The sequence below is a fragment of the Falco punctatus genome (genome assembly GCF_963210335.1).
Source record: "Falco punctatus genome assembly, chromosome: 6".
Lineage (NCBI taxonomy): Eukaryota > Metazoa > Chordata > Aves > Falconiformes > Falconidae > Falco > Falco punctatus.
In genome coordinates, this window is record NC_137585.1 from 22298308 (window position 1) to 22325240 (window position 26933).

General features: G+C 41.4%; 1 protein-coding gene across 2 annotated transcripts in view; it reads right to left on the reverse strand.

The window, feature by feature from the left end:
* Positions 1-24172, reverse strand: part of PTPRO (protein tyrosine phosphatase receptor type O) — a 163323-nt gene extending 139151 nt beyond the window's left edge. For both annotated transcript variants that reach the window (XM_080391796.1, XM_080391795.1), the window contains exon 1: positions 12584-24172. In XM_080391796.1, coding sequence (XP_080247922.1) covers positions 12584-13186 — 603 coding nt within the window. In that variant the 5' untranslated portion in view covers positions 13187-24172. The remainder of the gene's footprint in view (positions 1-12583) is intronic.
* Between the last annotated feature and the right edge of the window lie 2761 nt (positions 24173-26933).

Genomic DNA, 26933 nt, shown 5'->3' on the forward strand with positions numbered 1-26933 from the left:
ACTTTGTGAACCCACAGTCTGAGCACAGCTGGTCCACCCTAGGCCATCCATGATGCCTGCAAATCCCTTCTATCCATTTCTTTTATACTAAATATAAAGAAGTGGAGAGGGTTTTCCTTTTTCTATAAACTCATCTGCTTCTCTACAAGCTCTGTTTTCCAGGATGTCTTCACACCCTCTGCCGACACCTTTCACTTCACAAGTGGTAAGCACATTCTACAGAATAGTCTTTCTTTCTTCCCAAAATAAACTAAATCTGGCATTGTAGGGTCTTCAGAGAAAAAGCATCATTTTGCTTCTCTAACAGATAACATTATGAGTTGGTGTTTTTTTTTAACTGTAAAATTCGCTTTTGCATTACTCACTGGAAGATCTGACTTTTAAAAACTATAAGCAGAAGGGGTTTTTATGTTGATATTGTTTGGAAATCAAGATTCATGGAACAGAACTGGAAGAACTAAGGGCCACAGAACAACAATAATCTTAGCACTTTTTAAACTTGTGGGGGAAGATTTTTTTGGTTAGGTTTTGAATTTTTGGTGTGCTTTTTTGTTTGGTTTGGCAGGGGTAGTTTTTATTATTCTGTATTCCATAATTAAAAAAAAAGAAATCTATATCCTAGAGCATGGACAAGTAAACTTGTGACAGTGTAAGATAACATAATTTTATGGCAAAATCTGTGGGGTGAGAAAATGAATCACCAAATTCATCATCCCTTTCAACATTATAAATCATTAGTAATAAAATGTTAGTATGATGCGGAGTCAGGCAGCAGAAGTTGTAATCACAGTCCAAAGTAACTGCTCCTTTGGAGCTCATTAAGTGTATCGAGTCCCTGTAATCTGATATCGATTTTAGCAGCAGCGGTTCAGTTATCAATACAAAAAGCGTAAGGGAAATTTCCAGAAAGGATTCCATATATTCCCTTGAGACACGTATTTTTCCACCTTGATGATTTTTACAAGTTTCTCTAACTGGATGTAGAGATGACCAATTCCTTAGTGTTCCAGCACTAAGCCAGCCAGGACAGAGGCCAGCCCTGCCTCAGCCGCCTTTAATTCACGCTGCTCACAATTACCCCCACAGTGACGCTTTAATGGCTTCCTGCATGCCTAGGACCTAAGCTTGTAAAATACATGAAGACGTGGTTCTCCTCCCAGAAGCGTACATCAGAGGCTGGGGGGTGGAGGGGGAAAAAAATATAAAAAAAATCAAAAAACCTTCTTGAGAAATGTGAACCTGTGAAGTGAATGTTCAGTGATGGCAGATACCTGACTGACTCTGCAGAAAGTTTAAGTGATAATTAAGGCACATTCTAACAATGGCAGCTCTAAAAATTTTATCCTTGATGTTATATTTAAAGCTCAGGCTTCAAGGCGCTGATGAATGCAAGAAAACCAGCAGACTTCAGCATAAAGCTTGTGACTGTAACCCAGAGTTTTAAATTTTACAGGGAAAGACAGTGTAAGAAATCATTTATATAAATTTAAAGGAAAAAAAAAAACCACACCATGAAACAGTCAGGTTTCATGTTTTTTTGAGTTCCAATTAATGATTTTTAAAAAGGTATAATTGACTGTCATTCCTTTCCTGCAGGGCCCTAAGAGGTTGTCCAGAGCAGTGATGGAATCTCCAACCTTGCAGATATTCAAAACTCATCCGGACATGGCCCTTAGCCCCTGACCTACTTGGCCCTGCTTGAGCCGAGGCTCAGACCAGATGGTCTCCAGATGTCCCTTCCAGCCTAAATTACTGTATGCCTCTAAACAGTCCCACATTTTCCTGTATCCTCAGGGATGCACGAAGTCCCTGCTCTATACTTACCGCATTTGCCATTTTGTTGACAACCAGGGGACAATTCTGAATCACCTGCTTTCTCAACTGGCCCATTACAGTCTTTCACTCCCCCTTTCTCCATGTGCCACAGTTGGGCAGTGTGCCCAGCCCACCCTCCCAGCTACGCAGTGGAGCAAGGAACATCAGCATTACCATCAGCCTAAGGCCAGCTAGAAGGATAAATGAGGGGATACCTCTACCAGTCCAAGAAGTGAGCAGCAGAACATAGAGCTGTCCAGTGACGTGCAACCAGACCACATCCAGCTTATAACACCATTGTGACTCTTCCCCTCACCATTTTTGAAGACAGTCATTCCTTGCTTTTTACTTGCAGCTTTACTGCTGTGTCTGCAGGCAGTCCAATGCAGCAGCCCTTGGATTTCCTCGCTCTAAACAAGATAGTTTGCTGCGAGCCCAGTTCTGCTGCATTGTTGAACTGCAGAGTAAGTTTTTACACTGGGAAATATGCATGAGAAAATTTGACCCTTTCTTTCTAAGCACGACATGAGACCCATACACCTTACAGGCCAGCAGACAAATGCAGAGATGGTAAACTATCAGTTTACAAACCAAATCATACGATTATAAATATTTCAATGACAAGATTGATTCTTCCAGTTAAAATTAATGCTAACTCAGTTATCCACTAGCTTTCATATGTGTTAATCATATAACCAGCATTCATAAGGGCAACAAATGCCTAGCTCTGGAAAAATAAAAGAAAAAAAATATTTCAGATAAAAACACCCTAATCAGTAGCTGAGTTTCCCTCACTGTACATATTGAAGTGAACAGTTGATCGTACACAACCATTACAAGATACCATTAGTAAAAGCCAATCTCCAAACCAGTCACATCTTTATTAAAGGTTAGCTGTAGAAAGAAAAGGGATGCAGAAATAACTATGTACATAACCGGAACAGATGAAGCCTGTGAGATATGCTCTGGCACATTCCAAAACATTTCTGTTTCTTTTCCATTTTATCTCCTAACCTCGTAATGCTCACAAACATTTGTATATGAAATAACATCACCTGCAGCTATTCTACTCACACCACTCCTTCTGGTGAGGCCATTGGAAAGCCATTATGGCTCTGCTCCAAGCCAAATTCTCATGCACCATATAACAGACATTCCAGATATTTTTTTCCTCCACCTGGCCAGTTACCGATACCCTTACTTGCTACTGCCCATCACCTGATGTAATGCCTACCAGGAAAAACTGATACCTGATAGCTAGGCTGTTATGCCACTGCATAAAACCCCTTCGTCCCAGCATCAAGCATGATGTCTGCCACAGCCAAAAGGTCTCTGGCATATTGCTTTGCAAAAAGGCTCCTGCAAAGTTCAGGTCATTGATGACAAAATATTAAAAGGAAAAACTAAATGTCTTCTTTTTAAAGAATATTTACAATATGCAGCAGATATGGATACAGATCCCATTTAAAGCTGTTAAGAAGCACTGTAGTCAAAGGGTCAGGGTTTTTTGTTTTTACTTAAAAAAAATTCTTTTGACTATTCATCTCTCTTAATTCTCGTGTTTCAACAGAAACACGTCCATGCAGAACCAGACAGAGCTCAATCTTCACAATTGTTCTGTGTGTACATCTAAGAACACCTCTGTTTTTCTCCTCATGGAAGGAATTCAGAGGATTTGACTCCACCATGAGCTCCTCCAAGCAAGAGCAGCTCTGCTACTCAATATACTCAATACATAACTTGGACTTGTTGCCGGCTCTTAATCTGGCTGTGCATTTGCCCTTTAGAGAAAAATCAATTTTCCAGACACCTATCTTAAATTACTTTTCAAATTCTGGTTCCCTTCTGCATTTCAGATAAGCATGGGAATATATTTTGCACTGGTATTTCCATTTGTGTGATCACAGATAAGGAGGTCTACTGTTCTGTAGTTAACTGGAACAGTGCAAGTGAAGGAGTCTAGGGAATAACGGCTGTGTTCAGATTGCACCTGGGCAAAGCAGAAACAGAGCTTATGTTCTGAAATTCAAAGGCCCCACACAGTCATTGGGTTTTGGTATTGCTTTTCACTCAGCTAGCGTATTGAAGAAGCAGGGACCAGCTGCATTGTTCAGATCCACATACAAGTAACTGGTATTGACGTGGAATTTGGTTTCCACCCATCCATGTATCTGTGTTAATGCTGTAACGCCAGTAAAAGTTGTAGGTTAAAATGTACTTAAATCTGAACTTTTATTTGAATGGTCCCTGAAATGCGAGGGGGAAGAGAAAGAGGAGACTGATGGCTCTGCCTGAAGAAAACCACCCTATTTTTTGCATAGTGCTAGTTACAAAACTTAAGTTTCCTTACAAGAGGACCTTTGCAGAGCAGAAGCATACAAGCATGCTCCTAAGACACCGGCTCCAGCAGTGGATTACCACACATCAATTCTTGCCAATACAGCTACCCCCTAAGCAAGAAGGTTGCTCAAAATTTATCTGATGGGGAGTTCCTTTAAACTACCAGACTCCCAGATTCCAAAAATCAAAACCATCCCATGGCCTCCGGTTTGCGCTGCCGACACTCCAGTGAGTCCAAGGTCACCAGTACATCACAGTTAGCTTTGAGCTGCATGTCAAACTTCACCGCATCACCCAGCTGAGATAGCAGGTCTTCCCGCTACAGCTTGATCCAAAGTCCATTTAAAGCAACATAAAGGCATCCATTGACTTCCTTTGGACTTTGGACCCCTTCCCAGAAGCACAGTAGACTCTCTGATAGCTCCCAGCATCTTATGAATTAGAGGCAACCCATCAGTTCTGGTTCCAGCTAACAGAGGTCAATGTTGCACATAAACAACAGGTGAGATGACAGAATCATTATCTATTTTAATTATTATCCATATTATGCTGGTGACATCATATGGTGTCACCATTCTGTAGTTTTCATGATTTCCCACAATGCTGCTGAGGAAACCTGATGGGGCTTCAGAGCCTATGTAGTCTTGAGTTAGTTTACAAGAAATATCTTAAAACAAAAAAGCGTTTTTGGTTTAATGCATTACTTTGTAACCCAACTGAGAAGTAATTTTATACCAGCAATCATTCTGAAATACACTTAAGTATTCACTGTGTATTCATTTATCTTTCAGAAAATGTCGTAATTTTTCTTGTTGTATTTAATAACTTCTAGTTAATTATGTAAAATCCCATCCTATCTGCTTATTCCTTCACACAGCAAAATTAGAGGGCTTGATTCTACAGTCATTACTCACAGAAGGAGAGGCATTGATTTAATGGACTTCCCTGAAAAGGGATTACAGTATAGGATCCTCTGATATTGATTTTGTGACATCATCATCTTTTTCCTCAGAAGCAGACACTGACGACTCAAGATAGTATCAGTACAAGATTAGGCACGGGCAGGCAAGTTTGAGATAGAAAACTATTAAAAAAAGCAAACCTCCTAATTTACAGTAAGATGACTGCAATAAAGTATTAGCGATGTCTCTGTTTTGAATAGGAGTTTGCTTTAAGAGAAAACCTCTAAAAGGAAATATCTGAATGTTGTTTTTCTCTTTCATCTCTTGCCCTGCTTACAGTTACTCATGAAACTATTGTGAGCTAGAGCATTTTTGTAGGTTAATGGGTTTTCTTTGAAGGGATTAAAGTCACATTGATTATTAATTATTTTTTGATGTTTTAAACTGATGTAAATGTCCAGAAGCTCTGATGAGCAACATCCTGTAGAAATCAATATCGAACAAAACCAAAAGCAGCAAACAACTACAAAAAAAAAAAAAAAATCCCCTCTGCTTAGCTCCTGGGGGAAGCAATTGTGACTTATTTCTGTTTGGAAGGTATACTGCCCCTTGGAGAATACCAGCAACTGGCATATATGATAATCATTTCTCAGTTATCTAGAGCGTCCTTATTTTGATGTGTCTATCTTTCAGACTTCAGGCAGAGTCTGCAGATATTTTGCATACAGAACAAAGCTAGGCACAGCAGTGCTAAACAAATAATAAATAAATTAATTTCATAGCTGTTGGAAACCGTTCATTTTTTTTCTTAAATCTGCCTTGCAGTACTTTTAGAAAACACTAATTAGTATTCTTTCTGTGGAATTTTTTCCACCAAGTCTCTCCACTGTTCTTCACCACATTTTAATAGGGGTTTGGGGATTCTTTTTTTTGGTTTGTTTTTTTCTTACTCAAGTTTAAAATTTCTTTGCTGTTTGCAAGTAGAATAAGAACGTAACCCTTCCTTTGCATTTGATAGGTCAGCAAGGAATAAAGATTTCCCATGTTAAATTGACTTCTATATGAACAAAGAGGAAATGATCCGGAGTAGCTGTGGCTCAGATAACAGACACGTGCCAAACAGCAGGTTACACAAAGGTAACAAGGTACGTGGGACAGTCTGTGGTCGGCTCTGGGGACTCCTCTCAGCCTTGAAGAACAGTCCCCTTGACTAATTCTCAGAATGCATCAAGGAAACTATTCGAAGCTCTTAAAATTGAAGGCATTGTTGATCAGATCAACAACTTAGTGACTAAGACCTACCTCTTATCCCAAAGCCTTGTCTTTTGCATTATATAGTCAGAAGTCAACATAACTAAATTGGGGACCTACAAGTGTACAGCACACAAAGAAGCTACAGTTCTTCAAACCCTTCTCACATGACTATAAGACCCATGTCTCAACCACCTAGAGTACTGAGGCCAAATCACTTCAAAATCACAACTGTTAAACTGACAGGCAACATTATCTGTTTTTCCCCCAAAGTACTTAAAAAGGAATTTAGGGTTTTTATCTTGCAAGAGGTTCATATCTACCAAACAGTTATCTCATGTTAAATCTCTGGCTGACATAGAAAAGCAAAGAGTTGTTGGCTTCTGTTATCTCCATTCAGCTCCTCTGAAGAGCTCAAACCTCGTGCTTAAATGTCCCACTCACGTTCTTCCACCCCCAACAGTATGTTTTCTACTCAGTCACAGTGCCTTCCTCTCTTCTAACGTCCATGCTGCCACCTCAAGACCAGCATACTAAAAGCTGAGTGCATTAATTCCCTAAAAAATTTATCTCCTGCCAGCTCTCTTCCCTGTTACTATCAGCTGTGTCACCAACCTTCTCATCACTGAGGCTTACTGTAAAGCATTTCTTCTCTAACTACAGGCATGTGACTGAAGGGAAAATGCAAAGATAACCATAGTAATTTGAGCACAGCACATACTACTTTTGCTCTGGTACAACGTGCTATCTTTATGGTGAGCCAGACATGATGCATATCATTTTATTTCTGGAACTCTTTCACTTAAAAGCCACTGTAATTTCCTAGCATAAGAATGAAGGAGTTCCAGAAATGAAATGCATCACATTTGGCTTACTGTAAAGACAGCAGACTTCTTCCTCGAGTTGCTCCCTTCACCGGCTGAATTCATTCAAGATTACACAGTGCTATGAAAACAAAGGTAACCTCTCCATTTCAAGTATCTCCCATTCTCTATTCATCTGTTACACATCGCACACGTGGCAGCTAGTTTGTGTTGCCACATTTCTTCCACAAAGATTTTCTTCTTTTCAACTGTACATTGATTGAAACATAATTTAAAAAGTTGTAATAGCTGTTGTGTGCAGAACATATTTAATAAGCTGTTCTCTTCATTTGCTTAGTAGACTCCTAGGTACTAAACTCTGTCTAAAAATTTTCATTTTAAAACATTTTAAATGTTTATCAAAGTTTGACGACTTCTTTACATTGCAACCAACTATATTTTGCTACAATAATAGAATCTTCAAAATCTTGAGTAATGAAAATGCAATCACTAATTTACTAGAAGATACGAGTGTTCAGGATTATAATGATACATATTTCTCCAAAGGAAAAGGTAAATAACTTTTAAAACCCTTAAAACCGAAGTTAACTACGAGTCTTTTAAGTTCAGCAAAAAGACCTGTTTCCAAAGTTTTCTTTTTTGACATTTATTATCCTGTCACATATGCCTAATAAAAAAAGCTCTCTTCTCCAGAGGTAAGACTGTCTAGTAAAATAAGTCTCAAGATGGATTTACACAAGACTTTGTTCAATTTAACATTCATTTGGAAGCTCTGTAAGGTCACTTCATGATCTGCCTGGATTGCTCTGTGTGGCGATACCAGAAGTGCAGAGATTAGTGGGCTTCTCAAGTTCAGTCAGCACACCATCTGTGAGCCCTTTAACGAATTGCCACGGGATCGCCACAGGTACGCCTTTATTCAGCATGGTCTTGGTCTTAACCTAAATGAGGGCTCACCCTTGAGTGCAGCTTCTGACTGAGGTGCTAAAACCTAGAAATAGCTTTAGTGACCTTGTACAATTTGAGCCTGGGACTCATAACTCCTGCAGGGATGAAACATCTTTTCTCAATGTCCACTATCATTTCACCACAACGAAATCAGAAATTTCTCAAAGAGTATTCCGCTAGCAGAGAGGGTTTTGCAAGTTCCTACTAAGGTTCCATTAACATGAGTCAGCATCCAAGCTCTTCATTAGCTTTGCCCTCTAGAATCACCCTGGTCCAGATAAAATTCATGAAAATAATGAAATGAAAATAATGAAATGAAAATGAACATGACTTGTGGAAATTTTGAGTGAGGGATGATCATTCATATTCAACTTTTTTAAAAATAAAAGTGTATGCTTTTGCAGAGAGGATGTTTTTCTCTTCCATACAGCCTGGATAGTCTCAGACTAGTAGTAGGCAGGAAAGTTCATACAGTTTTACCTCAGTAACTCCTCTGAGTTTGTCCCATCGTAAGGAAACATTACACTGGTTTTGCAAACAAAAAAGAACTAGTAAAATAGAGGGGTTTTATTTTGATACCAGTAGCACGTGGTCTTGAGGAAAACAAACAAACATATATGTTTTCTCAATAAGAGCTTCAATCAGCATCTCAGAGAGAGAAGAAATACTAAAAGGACTTCATATCAAAATTCACATTGTGTGCTCTCTTTTTTTTTTTTTTTTTTTGTCTCCCAGCCAGGAGTAACAATTGTGAAGCACTGGGGCTTCCAGCTGTGAAATCAGCATTGCTCTTAAAAAGGTTTCTCCCACAGAAAGAGGCAGTGTCCTGATGGTATGGCTTTTGCTTCAGATTATTAATATTAGATGCAGATATTCTTGAAAATTACACCAATAGAAGCACATTTCCTTTGTTGGGTAAGGCTGTGCTGAGAAGACTCTTACAGAACCTAAATCTCTTTGAAAACTCAATCCATGTACACCTGAATTTAGACTTCACTATGACACCAAACTCCATAAACTGATGTAGTAGTGGACAAAATCCTACCCTGCTAGACATAAAAAGTTGTCCTTGTTTAGAGAAAGAAAAAGGATGTTGCTGCTTTATATGCAGTACCTGAAGAGCATATAAAACTACTATACAAAGACCTCAGTCTCCTGGAAATAAGAGATACGTATTTTATTGGTGTTTGGAGACAATTTTTTTCTTAAGAATGTCATCCCTCCTACTTAGTCCACACTATCGTGACAACCAGTTTTGTCACTGTTTTTTTCTACTCAGAGCATTGCTCAGACCCTCTTGGAGGTGTAACAGATTGTAAATTATGTTATAGCACCAGGTTTGGCATGCTTTTGTCCTCTTAGTAAGCTCTGCCTTGTCCCACACAAATAATACTGCAAGGAAACATAAAATCACCCAGGTGCAAGCTACTAACAGCATGGGACACCTGACACATCAGTCACATAATCCAGGGCAGAACATCAACTGGTCAAAGCTCAGCATAGGCATGCCTGAGGGAAAGTTGCTGAATTAGAAAAGTTAGTAAAGTTAGTTAAGTTAGTTAAAGTAGAAAAGTTAGAAAAGTTGGGAAAGATAACATGAGTCACTGGGATCAGGGAACATGTCTAGTTTTTATTGTCCTTCACGTCACTGAAAGTACAGCTTTTCCTTTCAGCTGTGATCAGCCACACCAAAATGAGACAATTACAAAGCAAGCTGCTAAAGACTATGCCTTCCAGCCACTCAGACTGCAACACCGGAGTAGGCAGACCCATTGCAACGTGGCCATATATTAAGAGATTCCTACAGCGGAATGGCTGGAGGCTTTTCTCTGAAGCAAGACACAGCCCTGTTCATCTCTAAAGTACTGTAAATCCATATTAAACTATAAGCTGGCACACAATGCCTTTCTTCTGCTAGTTTCTCAACTACCCATCACCTAAGAAAACCACTGAAGAAACAGAATGATAAAGGTACAAGATCACACTGCTGTATTTCAAAAAAAGATTATGGTATTACCCTGGAGCACAGAAAGCATTCGCATCGCACTGTGAAAGAAGGAACTAAGTATTATTAGCCCATGGGCCACAATATCAGGCACACGACGTGCAGTGGGCAGTATCCCTGTTTGATCTCCTTTTGTCACTGACTACCAGCAACCTCAGACAACGTCAGGAGTTGAAACAAGTGGGTGCTGTTACTTGATGGGATGGGAAGGGGTGCTCTGAGCAGTTTTATCACTGCAAAATCTGATGATGATTTTACAAATTGCCAGATGGGCATCAAGGCCACATCAAGCAGATACAGCTTAGCAAGTGACATCTGGGCTGCTAAGGCTGAAACAGCAAGCATGCAGACATCAGGTTTGCCCACCTTCAGATTCATCAGTTCAACGCCACTGCTTTCTCAATGAGATTAACTTCCAGGTGAAACATCAATTTAACAACCTGAGGCTCAGTAATTTTACTATTGCTTCAACAAGCTGGCAGAACTAAACGGCACGGAACTAGGGAAGTGCCCTGTTTTGAAATTAGTTGTTTTCAATTATTTGTCACTGCAAAAGATATGCAGTCCTTAAAGAAAACTCAGTGAATTTCAAACTCGGGAAAATGGATTCATTCCAGTGATCTGAAACAAGCACTACTCTTGCCTCCCCAGCTTCTTTCCTGTCACCACATTTGAGCATCTTCTGAAATCCTAGTTCTCCTTTTATTGTAGTGTCTAATAATAATGCACAACATAACTAATTACAGCAGACTTGCTATCCAACCACAGTCATAATCCAGTCACACACGGTGCCACTGATGCACCTCCATCTCGAGCTACAGCTTTGCCTTCTCTTACGGTACAACATTCTGCTAATGCTTATCAGCTTTCTTTGTCATTTGAGTCTGGGTTTGTCCGAGTTTTATCTAGCTCAGAAGTTACGGTCATTTCCCCACAGAATGAAAAGCTGAGGCCTGGACTACCCTCCAACCTTACCAAATTTCTTGTGATTTTTAATTTACAAAATTTAACTACTTTTTTCCTGTCTTGCTTTACCACAGTAATTTTTATCACAGTAGTGCTAGTAAAAAAAAAAAAAAAAAAACCAACAACAAACCAAAACAAATTCCCCCATAAAACTCACCACAAAAACAGCTTGATTTTTTAAAAATGCCAGGATTTAGAGCAATATGAACTCTGTGACTGTGGGATAAAACGACTACTTAAAACAGTGTGCACTCTGTATGAGGGAACAAATCAGAACCTTGACCTTTCTGTGGGGCCATAATGTCCACAGCCTTGCTTTCTTAAAAATAATATAAAAAAATCTCAACATTCCAAGGAGCAAAATTTTGCCGGTGTATTAATATTGTGTCTTGCATAAATACAAGTTTCAGCAGTTATGAAAATGAGCCAGCTGACAGTTGACTACTATATGTGAACAGATGCTGTGAAAGCTTCCCTTTAAATAGTTCTGTCAATGCAATGTCAATTTTAGAAATGACACCACTGCTGTTCTAGGACACGATCCTGAAAACTCTCGTTCACACAGGGAGCCCTGCTGATTTTCATAGAACCTTCACATTTATGAGACTCTGACAGGTCAGGTCCTCAGCTGCAGAGCTCTCCTTAACAGTGACTGGCAAATACACGATGAAGTTTTCAGTAGCGCCGAGCACCGTGCTGTAGGGCCATGACATCTACAGCCAGTGGTATTCACCTCGATAACACATACGTTTTCTTTTAGAAGTTACACGGAACATACTAAATATTCTCGAGAAACCATTAAAGGAGCGAAAGCGTGAAGATAAAAAGCATCATGTGAAACCGAGCCTGCAGTATTAATCAGAACTTTGAAAAATTAATCTGCCAAGATCAGCTGAGCCCGAGCACAGCGCGGTGCTGATCAGACAGCGATGTCGGACCCTGCCACGGTCAGACCGCGCTGCGCTGCGCTGCCCGCCCTTTGTTAGCGGCGTTTGCACGGCGGCTCTCGGGGGTGCACGGAAGCCAAGAGACATCTGAGGGGCCACGCGTCGCGGCGGGTGCGTGTCCCCCCAGGCGGGCGGCGGCCGGGGCGGTGCTGAAGGACAGCGCGGCGTCCCCGCCACGGCCCGGCCGGCCAGTACCCCCCCCCCCCCGCCCCCTCCCGGCACCCCGGGCAACTTTGGAGGAGGCAGAGGACGGGTCCCCCGCCGCATCTGCCCCGGCCGCTGGCACTTTCGGCGGAGAGGCGGCCGAGGGAGCGCCCCCCGCCGCGGGCTGCCCGCCCGTCGGATACCGCGCCTCCCTTCCCCCCCCCCCCCCCCCGCCCCAGCCCAGCATCGGCCCCGGCAGCACACAGCGGGGACCGCCGCGGCCGAGCCCCTGCCCCCGCCGAGAGGCGGAGCGGGCACAGCCACCTGGCCGTGCCCGGGCGCCGCGCACCCGCCGGGAAGGCACACAAAGGCGGCGCGGAGGGGGGGCTCGGTGCCCACGGGAGGGGGGAGCCCGCACCCCTCCCCTTCCCCGGCACTTACCTTCAGCAACACAAAGAGCCAGAGGAGACAGGAGCGGGCCCCCGGGGCCCCCCGCCGGCGGCGGCCGGGCATCGGGGGGGACGGCGTCCGCGGCCCGCGGGGGCGTCCTGGCACGGGGGGCTGCTGCTCCTCTGCCCCCTGCCCCCCGGCCTCTGCCCCTCGCCTCCCGCCGCTCGGCTCCAAGCCGTGCCCGGCAATGGCGAATTGCGGCAGCATCAGGCGGCCGGCGGCGTCGCCGACCTCCCCGCCGAGCGGCGCATCCTGCCGCCCCCCGCCCCTTTTATTTGGGGTCTGCGGCGGGGAGGAGGAGGAGGAGGAGAAGGAGGAGGAGGAAGGGGAGGCGGCGGCGGGGGGTGTCTCCCCTCCCACGAGTTTGGGCGATCGCGGAGCTCGCTGCACGAAAGGGGTGGGCAGAGCCGCCCGGCGGCTCCGGGAGCACCGGCTCCTCTGCGGGAGCGGCCCCAGCGCCCGGCGGCAGGCCAGGGGGGCTGGCAGCCGGCAGCCGCCGCCCTCGCCCCCCCGCGCCGCCCTCCGCCCCCTTCCCCCCCGCCGCCTTTCGCTCTCCCGACAGCATCCCCTCTCCGCCGGCAGACAAAAATGCATCCCCGCCACCGCTCCCCAAGGGGCACAACAGTGTGTCCCCCCCCCCGGGCCATTTTTCCTGCCTCCTGGCCCGATTAGGGGACAGCAGTGCCGCGAGCACGCGGGGAACAGAGAAGGGACGGGTCCTGAGCCGGCCCCGCACGGGGCTTTGGGCTTCTGCGGGAGGCGGCTGCGTTGCGGCTGTGTTGGAGCTACAGCCGCAGGAGCCAGTACCCAGGCAGCAGCAGCAGACACAGTGTTTGGAAACAACGCAGACTGCCTTACGGCTGTTTCTCAGGAGGCAGAATAAGCATGTGGACAGCTCTTCAGGGGTTCGAAGTACAGGTCTGAGCCTGCAAAGGGTGGAGAATTCATCCTGTCCCACGAGATACTCGGGGCCAGGGATTAGAGGGGCACGTGGAGACCCAAGATCACATGCCCTGTTGTGTCTTTCCCCCACATCCCCCGCTGCAACCCCAGGGCCATCTCCAAACTCAGGGACAGGCAAGCTATTCGTCTTTACAAGAGTCTGGCATAAGGTGATGTCCCCAGGAAAAAAAGAGGGGAAGGGAAAGCAAAACAAAACCTAAACCCACCTATATGTCCCTCCCATTTGACCATTATGATGAAAATAGTCTTTCCAAAATGAGAAGACTACATCAGAATCATGTTTGTCACTGACCACACTCTCTCCCACCAGTATAAATTAGGATGCATCCTCAGGGGAGGTATCTGAGCTATATAACCAATGTCAATCTGAACAAAATAAGGTTGTAAGAATAATAAGGCTATGCCTGGGGCATTAAACTTCAGAGCAACTTTGGATCTAGGTGTGGTTCCATTGCTTATAGTAATGGGCCACCACCTCACTTTCCCTTAAAAAAAATAAAATAGTGTCTGAAAGTAGATTCAGGGTTTACTTTCAAATTTTCTAAGTCATTTAGGCAAGATGAACTCTACTACATTCTTGTGAGAACATCCTTTAAACTGATCAATTACAAAGTTGTTTTCTAACACCATCACTAAATTAGACAATAATTAATACACATTTCAGACCTCTGCCTGGCTTATACATGGCATATTTTTGATTTTCGTATAATTTGGGCCTTCAGTCAACAAAAGCTTGATTTCAAAGTGGCCAAAGCCAGGGAGGGATGTGCTTATTTTGCACAGAAATGAGCCCTTGAGCAGTGATTTGCCACACTTGATGGGGATTAATCGAGAAAATGAAGGAGAAATTCAGGTCCTGTGTAGATACTGGCAGAAAGCCCAAATTTAGGGCTCCAGAAGGCAAATGCTATTCAAATCTTCATTTATAAGAAGCTGGGGACAGAAAAGACCTACTCAATGCTACCAGTGAAGGACACAGGCCTCTCTTGGGTACCCACCACTCTGTTGGTGTGTGGAATGTTTTCAGAAATTGGTATGCAAGGGGTTAATGGTGGTTCAATTTCCTTCAGCACACAGGTTTAAGATGAAGAAAGTTATCTGAAAGAGCAGTTAATTTCTTTAGGAAATTAAGACTGTCATCAGTACTTGTGAGCTATGAATTGAATTTTAGGCTAGGAACTTCTTGTTTACTAAGTAAATTGTAATAGTAAATTATTTTTTACATTAAGGTTGTACTTTATGCTGTCTTCTCCAAATTTCCACTTATTTACAATATTTAGATGTTAAAATGATGATGGCATAAACAAGGCTAAAGATACCTAAAAAGTAAAAAAAAAAAAAACAGTATAAAGTTCTAGTGGCATTTTAGCCTCAGAACAACACTATCTGAATCAAAGAGTTAAAGTGAACAATAGCTGAAAGAAGTGAGAAGTGTTTCTGGAATGAAACCTTCAGTAAAGGACTAAGATTTTAAAACATTCTGGTCTGGCCATTGCAACAAAGAAAAATGCAGCCAAGAAATAGCAAGGATTGCATTTTAAATTTAAGTCCATTTAAATTATGAGGATCTAGGGATACTCAACCTTTTAAAAAGGTGACAGTGCTTTAGAAGATTCCAATCTGCCACTAGAACTGAATCCTTCAGAAAACTATAATTAAGTATATTTTTATTTAAGTAAAAAAAAAAAAAAAGGTGTGTTCTAGCAACTGTTCAGGATTGTGTTAGGCACAAGCAGTAGAACAGTTCCTGCCAAAGAAAGCCTACTCCCTAGTAGAGGAAGAAGGTATAGTGTGAGCAAAGCTAAGCAAAGACTGTCATACTGGAGAGGTTGCCTTCAGGCTTTTTCAATGGGTGAAACCTGGAAAGTCATACAAAACATTTCTTAAGAATGCAAGAAGGTAGGACATGAAGGAAGAGCAAAAGAAATTTCCTCTTTTCTGAACAGGAGATGTGAAAAGTAAATACAGACCAGAGGAGAAAGAAAAAAATAATAAAAGAACTATGAAAACGAGGGCAAACTTACTTGTTTCTAGCATCTCGATAATAGAAACAGCAAGTCTACTAACAAACCGGAAAAGCTTTAACAATAACAAGACAGTATCTTCCATTTCCTCATCGAAAAAGAAACAGGGTAATTTGTGAGTGTTTGCAAGTGGTCCGTTAGTGAAAGACACTGACAGCAGGGTATTTCAGAAGCTCCACAAGTCCTTCAAACCCTTATCCACTGGTCAAAAGTACTCACAGATGAAAGGCTGCCTAAGGGCTCTATGACCCACTGCATCTCTCCAGGAGGAAATGAAGAAAGTATTCAGCAGCATACCTCACAAATTGATGTGGAATTTGGTTTATTTGAATGAAAAACATGCAAACATTTGAGGAAAATTTCAAAAAATAAAAATTGGCAAAGAAGTGCTTATATATGGAACCCATTCTGGAGTCAAACGTGGCAATCAGATAGTGTGGTTTTGGTGATTTAACCTAAACCTTCCCACTACCACCAAAACCACCCCACTTTGCATTCCAAAAATCTGAAAAAACCCTTCTTGGAGCAGTACAAGCTGAAACATACTCCCAGTTACTTAGAAGGCCCTATAGCAAGGACTAGGTCTATTTGCATGTTTGTAGCTCCTGCAAAACAAAGCGGCTAACTGAACAGGGTGTCCTTACTCCACTGCACCAGCAAGTTCCCTCCACTCACATAAAACCGATGCTTGTGAATCTCTGCTGGTTTTTTCCTAGAATTTATCGAAGGTCATATGTGACAATGTAGCATCAATATATGGTCAGAGCATGTTGCATTATGAGTATTTCTCATTTTTCCCTAGGAACCTGTTCTAAGCATATACTTAGAAGGCATCCTAATATTTCTTGGGCTATGACGTATGCTGGGCTGCAGTGGTATCAGAGCAGGTTTAAGGGACTCCGGTTCTCTCTAAATCCACCCAGCAGAATTATGGTGAAATGAAGAATTTGGAGCAGAGGGACCTGATGGTGAGGTGCATAAGAGGGTATTATGATACAGATGAAATTCCCAGAGTCCTGTCTGTGCTCACTAGATTTACTGTAAAATCGGGGCGTGAATTATTTTGTGATGTGCAGTATGCAGCAACATGATAAAGTTATTTCAAGGTATTATAGGACACAGATTACTAGAAGACAAAAATCGTTAGAAGAAAATCCTCCTGCATTTGAAGGGCACCACCTACAAGCAGGGCTCCACATCAAACACACTTTGTCAATAGCTTCTCAGGTACTACTTGAAGGTTGCACTAGTGACAACACTAGAGCTTTACCTTTAATTTAATGACCTGATGAATTGAAACAGTCATGCTCGCTTGTAATGAGTCATTTAATAAATGCAACATCCTAACTGAAGCAGCATTAATTACCATATATCACACTACATTATTAGAGAAAAATAATAATCAAGATGTTTTATGGTTTCAAATGTTTATAAAAACATTCCTGCTTGTAGCTTACATGGACTTAATTTCAGGTTTACAGTAAATTCTTCCCTTGCCCCTGAAAACCCCAAAGCAACAGTCAGATTACCAAGTTTGCCTGGCCTAGAGGGAAAAGCTGTAAATCACCATTTATTCTTAGCTGCAGTATAAGCCCAGATTTATATGACGCTTTACAGGCTGCAGCAAATCTGGATAAATATGGCATGAAATAAGGTTTATGGAAAAAAAAAAAAAAACTCCACAACCAACCAAACCAAACACAAGACTAAGTAGAAGAAGCCCTAGTCCATGAAGTTCTTGAAGAAGTTATTTTTCAGTAACAGATGTTTTTATGGAAAAAAAAGAAAAAGTGTAGATCCTTCTTAAGTATGTTCTTACCTAAAGCGCTTTCATTTAAATGACAGCAGTGGATAAAACAATAACAAAAACAAGTACCATGGGGGGCTAGAACTATTTACATGGATTGCCGCTTATGTGATCAAGTGCACATTTATCCTACTTTTCTTTTTGATAAGCACAGGCCCTGTGACTTTTAAAAGTATGTCCCACAGCCCCCCCTAAAAAAAAAAAATAATGACAACTTGTTTGTTAAGATCTGTCTTTTCACAACAAAAATGATTGACATGTTTTAGATGTACAACCTGACCAGCTTCCAGATGCTTATTAGTCTTTCAATGCAAGGGAAGCAGTGAACTATACCACAAAAGGTCATTTCCCTTCAAAAAAGTCAGAAATCTGTCTTTGGCATCAAATCTTTCCCTCATAAATAAGTCCATGGAAGATTTTGTCTGATATTTCTTTCCCTAACACTGCACAGCATTCACTGAAATAATGTATGGAGAGGAACTGGGTTGTTTTGGAGGGTTTTTTTGCAGAATGCAAGCAGTAAATGTACCCATAAAGGCCAGTGAGTTTATTTAACATTTCAACAGCGCCTGCAACTTTTATTTTTCTGTGCTAGGGTATCTGGATGTTACAGGATGCCTGAGGAACAGAGCAAGTTCTGTGAATAGAGTTTTATATCAAGAAAAATAATTCATATATGCTTACCTTTCTTGTAAGCTATTAAATATTTTACCAGCCCTGCCTGTTATCAGGAACCATCTCTTTTAGTCTTCTAGCTCTCCCTCAAGTCTCAGCAGATATAGTTGATTAAAAAATTTGCTGCAGTTTCTAACTGTGCTTGTTTTTTATTGTAGCTTGTATGTTTCCTTCCAGACTCAGCTCGCTTCTCCATTTTAGTCTAGGATCTGAACAGGTCAAAGGCACACTCACACTGGGGAAAGAGGGAGGCTGGGAGTTTCTGACTGTCTTTAGCACCGTTTGATTAATCATGCCAATTACCAAATACTCAGAGTAAACAAAGCAAAACCCTTGGTCTTATATAGCTGGGGGGTGGGGTGGGAAAGATCAAGTGATCTTTTCTGCTTAAGATGCATCATCTTTCTGGGGGTAAGCCTCAGTAATTCAGCTGATGTTTTATATTGCAGAACCATCCAGGCTCTTTAACCCACAAAAAAACTGAAAGGAAAAACACCCAGGAGACAGGCTGGGCTCTGGCTCACTGCAGTCACCCACAGATTTCAGTACCTTTCAGTTCTGAAACATACAGACTTCCTCTGACCCTCAGAGGCTCTATTGATTCACAGAAATCTGAGTCATACAGGAAACATTTCTGTCCCTAGAATTTACAATAGGAGCTGCAGTGTTGCACTGATAACATCCTTTTTTTCTTCTTTGGCATCTATGCTAAATTTTTTTCACCATCTCCACGGTATGGGGTTATCATATCCCAATATAAAAGCGCACACCTTAAATCAGTGCCTTTTCACTCCCATTTCCCAAACAACCTCAATAAGCAGCCTTTTTGCATTAGCAGTGTTTCCTTCCTATGTAAAGACAGTAATATTAGCTTCTGTGTACTGCTTCCCAGCCACAGGTATCAAAACATTTTTTCAAAGGAATAAGAATAGCTGTCCTCCTGTCTCTGCAGCAGAGGGAAGTATACAGCTCATGTGCTGTAGTATCAGAAGGCCATAAACAGAAGCACCACTGAATAAAAGTTTTGTCTCAAAACTGAAGAAAAAGAAAGCCCTTGTGAAGTCTGCAGTCAGATTTGTCATCTCTTCAGCAGAAGTTACCCACAGATGGACAGCAGCATGAAATCCAAATTAAGACAAAAGAACCATTTCACACACTGGGCTGGCAGTGTCCTGTTACTTTACCTGCTGCCTGCCTGTATTCCCACAGCAGCATCCATGCCTCTGCCTTTCTGCAGGTGGGATAAGCAGCCCTGACCCAGCCTCACAGGATACTGGCCACCTTCTCACCATGCTCTTCCCCACCCCTTTGCAGTGAAATGCTCTGCTTAAAGAATGGACTCTCAGCATCTTCCCTCTGCTTCATGAAAACCTCAGACGACCAGGCAACTAAAGCAATTGGTCACACTGTTTGATTAAACATGCCAATTATCAAATACTCAGAGTAAACAATTTCAAAAACAACCAGTGTGGAGAAGGGGTCTGCACCTGTATAAGAATGGGTCAAATCACTTGAAATCACAAATATTTTCATAAAGATCCCATTTCATTCACAAACAATTTACTTCCTAGGGGGTGAATTTCATTCAAAGAGAGAAAAGACAAGATTCAACAAATACATTATTGGCACAGTCAGGTATTCTAAACACTAAAGAAAGTGGGTTGGCAAGATTTAAGAGAATTTCACATATAATATGGAAATAGGAAGAAAATCTGTAGATTTACCAGGTAAGGCAACAATGCTTGCTATTTAATTTCAGTCTTTAATGTTTCAATAACTCTGGGGTCAGAAAAAGTGTTAAACACAAAGACAGTATGATGTAGGATTTTTCTTTTTTTATTTTTGCCTTCCTGTACATTATATATGTAGGCTCATTCCAGAGCATTTGGAAAAAATGTTTGACAGTAAAGGAAAAAAGAAAAAAAAAAGCTTTTTCAAATATGTAAGTGTTAGAACATCTCTACAGAATTTCCTCTCCATTTTTCAGACCTGCTACACACCTACTTGCAAGGTCTTAATTAAAAATAGTCTGCTTTCCCTTTTCTTGATCATCTTTCAAAAAACACATACCATCTATCCTGCTCACGTAAATTAGCCCGTTAATATGCCAAATACATCAGTTATGAAACTAACACTCTCAGAGTAATGGGAGTTACATGATTGACTTCAGCAGATATAGGATGCCTTATTTTTTTGAAAAGTAATTTAATAGAGATTGATATGATGAGTCAGTAAACTTTTTTTCTAACATGACTTTCACCTCTAGTTCATATAGAAAGAGCTGGGTACAAAAATATGCTAAGGCTATGGTTTGCTGTCCCTACTCTGACATCTTCAACAACCCCTAAAATCAGGGGAAAGCTAGCAGACCTGAACAAGTCGGTCAGGTAGTCATGCCATCAGAGTGAATTAGGAGAAGCAGAGCCCTTAGTGGTGCCTTCAGCCGAAATCAGCACCAATGCTTCTTTCTCCTACAGAGCAGCTGAAGTCTCAGACAGCATGAGTCCCCTGAGCACACCCGAAAGCTTCTTGCCCCTTGGGCCAGCAGGGCCTGCCTGTACAAGCCTGTACACTCTCCACCCAGCCCCACCAGGAGGATGCCAGGTAGCTTCGTGTACACCACCAGCCACTGAGCAGCAGCCAGGGGATGACTCCACAGCTAACAGCTCTGCTTGGGCTGTTAGCTGCTTCACTGTGGCCAAAACCAATGTGTGCTTTTAATCAACCTATTTGACCAGTGCTGGAGGAGGGCAGAGCATGAAAGCTCATTGCAGTGACATTGGCCTAGGTTAGACTGGGACAGCTGAGGGAATCCAGGTGCCCGTCCTGTTTCCCTGAAGCACATTCCTGTCGGTATCCTTACCCATTCTCAGTGGTAGCACACTGAAAGCTATGCCCACCCAATGCTCAAGGTGGGATCATACATGAGGACACGTGTTGCCTAAATCAAGCACAGATATCAACCTAGTAAACATGTTTTTTTAAAATTTTACTTTATTTCAGTTACGGAGTTCCTGTGTCCTAAAGGAAATCATCTGATGTTCTGAGTCTACTACCAGGCAGATAGGATTTTATAAGGAAAAACTCCTGCAGTTTCTGAAGAGAAAGCAAAGTTCAAGCTGACAAAGGCTAGCACATTGTCTCCTACCCTGACCCACACGGTCCTTACAGGGTAGCACTGAAGTCTACTGAAGTAGTGTGGGGAAAGCTTCAGAGGCATTTTGGAGCCTAGGGGCTGGCAGAAAAAAAAAAAATATCCATCACTACTAACACTCTGCAGAAGAGTCCCTGCATTAGCTTAGCCAAGGTTATCAAACCCATGACAAATATGGGGTTCACTTTCTTATGTGCTTCCAGACAACCCACAAACCTCAAAGTGCCAAATGAACTAAATTACTATGAAATTAGAGTTGTACAGAGCTACATGCAACAATAAACCCCAGAACAATCTTCATTTCCATGGCATTTTTGTCATAATTAAAAATATTCATAGGGCTTTACAAAGCATGAAATTACCTTGGCATTTCCATATCATAGAGTAGAACCTTGGCATCAGCTTGGGGTAAAACTCTGGAGCCCCAGGAGGCTGCACATTACACATCAAACAGGCATCTACAGAGCTGTTCAAGTACACTCCGAATGCCTTGTAAAACCGGAGGCAGCTGTGAAATGGCTGGAGTGGTCTGATGCTTTTGGACAAGACAGCTCTGACATTTTCTCTCAGCTTAGGAAATCCACACAAAGCAGGAAGTAGATCAATAGTGTAGAAGACATCAAAATGACATTATGGGGACTTTGACAGAGGTAACGTGTTTACAAGCATAATACCTACAGCTACAATAATTAAATGCGGAGCTTTACTCAGGCTGGGCAGGAAACAGCCCCTCTGAAGCAGGCTGCTAGCTGACATGACCCAAATACATGCATGGGGCTACAAAACCACCAAAACCAAAGGCACCTTGGTACAGTAATTCTCAGAACCTGAGTGTAACCAGAAGCAACTAATAAAGGGTGATGTTTATGAGATCTGATACACCTAACATCATCTATTCAGCAAAGGAAGTGAAAAAGAGGAATTCCCCATTTGAAATGTTAGAAGTGCCTCAATTGTTTTCTAACATGACAACAGCTTACTCTGTCTGAGCATTGCATTCCTGCAACAAGCATCTACTCAAGTCAATGGAACAGTTTATAGGAGAAAATACTATTTATTCAGTGTAAAAGGCTTAAGAATTCAGTCTGTGGAATTCATGAGGTCAGACTGAAAATAATTCACATACATCCCAAGAATACTTCAGTTTTGAGGTTCACACTCTTCAATGGATCCAAGTCTTGGGCAGCCCAACACCCTCTCTCCAAGTCTTATTAGATATTTGCTCCCAAGAGCTCCCAGCCTGCTTCTAACTTTGTGAGCTTGTTGACCTTGGACAGCTTGAAATTAAAAGGACTCCATTATTTCAGTAGCACACATAAATGATTAGCAGAAAGGTACAGATACATGCTGGGTTCAGAATAGCAACAAACAAATTTAAGTAAGCCTTGTTACAAGTGTTTGACCATGAAAGACCTTGTGAAAGGACACATATTAAAAAAAACAACAACCAACTCTTCAGTTTCTGTCTCATCATTAAGAGAAACAAGTAATGTTCTAATATCAAGGTGGATTTGAATGCATTGACATCAAAGTAATTACATTTGACAGAGATGAGAAATGGGATCCTGTTATACATGGCAACACTACTACAAAAATATGACTGTGCCAGAAAAAAACCCCATAGAGGTCAACTGAAATTCCTATTGAAAAGGGAATGAAACTGGAAAGACAGACAACACCCACATGAAAACACAGAAAATGCACATTTTCAGGATAATTTTCAGTGCATTCTAAGACTCAGAGACTTATCTGCAATATTCTTATCATCCTCATGGCACTGATCCATCCAACCTGAATCAAGGTATTTTATCATTTTAAGGTGCAATATTGATTCAAGTAGTGAGCACGACAGGAATCAGAAAGGAGAAGCTGGTTACTGTACTGGCAACAAGTTATTGTTGCAATGATAGGAGGAAAAAAAAAGCTGGGCTATATAGCCACAAAGGCTCAACTGAATCTGACAATGCCCATTTTCTTCCAAGTTGCACAAGCAGAGTAGATGTCAAAGAAACCCAAGATAGCTTGTGTTCTTTTCACTGGAATGGAATTAATAACACAGGAAAATATTTTTAGGAAAGGACATCAAACAGTAATGGAAGTGGAAGTGAATCAAAAAATTACTGCGAAGTTCATTATTTGTGCAGAACACACAAAGGTGGACATTTAGGTTGACCCTTGCTATTAGGATGTCCTCATCCAAAAAACGTGATCAAGCAAGATTCTGCCACATAGCCTGAGGAGCAAGCAAAACCCTTGACTGGTAATAGCACTATCAAGTCTTCCAGATTTCAAATGAGACACAGGTGTTGGAATAGCCTGACCTGGCACCAGGCACAGAACAGAGACATAGTAGTTTGAAGTCCTGAGATCACCATTAGCTGATGAAGTACTTGCTTTTGCCCCTCCTCCCCGTATATAGTGCTGTAGGAATTCAACACATATCTTAAATACCCTCTTTTGCCAGACTGGCTGTTTTTCATTAACAGTACTTCTCTTTTGAGGTAACCATTGCATTATCTGGGCACTGCTGCACAAATATTGCTGTCTTTCATGAATTTTGTGCTCCCTACTCATTTACACCCCTGTTTTAGCCTTATTTTCATTCCTTATTCTTTAAGTAAGCTGACCTACTTAATCACTTTATTTTGCAGCTCCACTGAGTACCACTTATTAGTGTCTGTTAATGTCAAAACTCCTGCAATTTTTTTTTTTTCTGGCACTTTCTCTGCACTTGTAAAGCAAAATAAAATCATCAAATGAGAACAGCATTGGTAACCCGTTATTCTTAGTGTTTAACATTCAAGACTGTAAACTATTATGGTACTAATCTTTAGTATGAGCTTTCCACTAATCCTGAAGTATTTGAATGTTAACATCACTGTAATCAAATTATTTTAATTTTCAGTAAAAATGCATAGAATTAAAACACTATCAGATTACACTGTATTTTCATACACTTTAAAGTCAAAATATTGCTTGGCATTGTTTAAGTATGGCAAAGAGTTCCACAATATTAATTAATTAAGCCTTAAAATCTCTCTCCATAACAGGAAAATATTGCTATCTCCATTAAACAGATAGGTAAGCCTGAGTCAAACTGTGTTTAATGACTTGCATGACTCAATGACAAATTCAGGAATAGAGCCAAGAAGTTCATTTTCCCAATTCTTTCTGTTTTATCACTGGAAAACATTCTCTGACTCTGGGTAAGTGTTGCTCTGTGGAAGCGTGCACAAACTGCTTCAGTGTGTGTTATTGGCTAGGCACATAAGCAAAATTCACTACGTTTCTCTTTTGGTCATATATAAGGAAAGACTCCATCAAGACATGTTCTAATTAATGTAGGAAGATGGTCAATATAACATGTTGACATCAAAACTCACATTTGCTGATAGTGTATACCATCTCATTAAATGGAAATAATTAATTATAACAGTTTATCAATGCCAAGTTCTGAACTAGAGGCTCACAAAGCAACAAATGCATCATTGCACCTTGTTTGATCTAATTTTCCTTTGCTGACAGTGTCAAATATGAATGTGCCAATGGTTATGAACTATAAAGCTTTTCCAAATCCATGCATTATTGTCCAACTATATTTTGCTAACGTAAAAATCAATGCAAGCGCAGCACACTAGATTAGCTATATGTGATACAATGCACATGTAATATCGGTGGTAGCCTTCTGAATACATAAGTGTCTTGCAGCAGAATTAATTAAATTGGTATCAAAGATAACTCTATTGCTTAATATTCTAGAGTGACTAAGGAAAACCCTTCAACGAAGTTAAGACCCCCTCAGGAACATGAGTGTCATTGGAAAGTAATAGCTGCTGAAGTGTGTCTGTGCAAACTTGGCAAGATTTTAAAAGTATCACTGAATTGGTGGGACATGTCTATTAACTCCTGCTGCTCAGGTTAGTTCATGCATTGGGAGGGATATTCAGTAACATACATCTGAAATTAGAGGGATGAGGCAAGGACGTACACTGGACTACTCGATACAGATGGAACCAAAACCCACCAGTGTATGGACATGCAACCCATTTACCACATGCTACAAAAATTGACACTGACAGTATAAACCTTCTCACAGCTGCAGCCATAATGTCCCGCTGGACCTTGTTTGTGGGTGAAAATAAAGCTAAGCATTGAGCATAATCTTCTGCACCACTGAAAACAAGTTTGAATTCCTCTAATACTTTATTCCCTTACTTATTAGGGTAAAGAAGTGGAGAAATAATGCTGGAAAAAAAGTTTCATCTGTTCCCCTGAACTTTGTTTTTGCTTTTCTTAATAGGCAGAAGTACTGCAGCAGCTTCACAGCAGCACTTGTTAATGCCACACCCAACCCTATCTGGTTTTTTGCCTGTTCATGGAAGTTCTGCAGGGACCAAAATGCATAACTGACTGCTCCTGTACGCATAGACGTGCTCAGTCCCTTCACGCTTTATTAATCTCTCTTTAGGGCTCAATTTCATACCTGACAAATTGCTTTGTTATCTCAGGGTCCTGACTAGTATCTATTGAATACCTTTACTTGGTGGAGAGAGTCAGGCCAGGGCAGGCATGATTGCAGAGCCTGAGGACTCCATCTCAAGATGAGGTAAAAAAGAAAGGAAAAGGGACCAGATCCAAGGAAAAATAAAGGTTACCTTTGATTTTATACATCCACAACTGTATGTCATTAGACTGGGCAGCAGTGTGTACTAATCGGTAATAACTCTTGCTAAATATGTTTCTATAAACCTGGAATTCCAGTTCCTTTATACTCACCATCAAAGAGCTTGTAAACAATGGACATTCAACAATTACAAGGCATAATGGCAAAACATAATCCCAGGGATTAGCCAAAACCTAACTCAATTTTATTTTTCACCTTAATATTTAAATATAGAATAACACTAAGGCAATCTCAATGCTGAGGAAATATAGGGATAGCTGCCTGAGCTACAAGACTCTAAGCTAGCTGGATCCAGGGTTTTGACTGTCTCCTGTCTCAAATCTTGTCAAATACGGCAAATTTGAGAAATTATGTTTGCATTTATCTGAGTAAAGTTTCAAACAGGCACAAGTGCCCAATGCATTGAGAGGTTCAGACAGTATCTGTGTGAACATGGATTACTTCACTTGGTTAAACTTAAACAATAATGTTGGAAGTTGCTAAACAGCCTTATTGCAATTCAGAATCTTAATGTATTATTTTTGCATGACATGCTATTTGGATGTAAAGGTGAGGGAAGCAGGTAAGTATGCCATTCTGCCTATTATTCAGCTTCAAAAAAAAAAAAACCCCAAACAATAAACCCCCACGGTTCTGATTTTCCCTACATAAAATGATACATCGAGTAGGACACGGAATAGTGGGGAAGGATCCCCTAAATTCTAAATATCAGTAAGAGAACATGAAGAGCTCAAAGAGCAAAAATGATGGTTTCTCCCATCCCAATTAAAAAGACTGTGAGAATTTTAAAAAATATAATTAATTCCTTCTACCCTATCCTCATCCCCAGCCAGTGCAATTCTCTGCTTCAGCATCGCAGTGGGTTCCTCCTGCCTGTTGACGCTGGTGCTTGCCCCCGCCACACTGAATTATGCAGAGTACAGAGGGGGTTACAGGGAAACCCTCCACCCAGCTCACTGCTGGGGTTCAACAATACTGTCAGCAGACTTGAACAAAATTTTCTGAAACATTGCCACCCTGTGGCAATAGAAAGT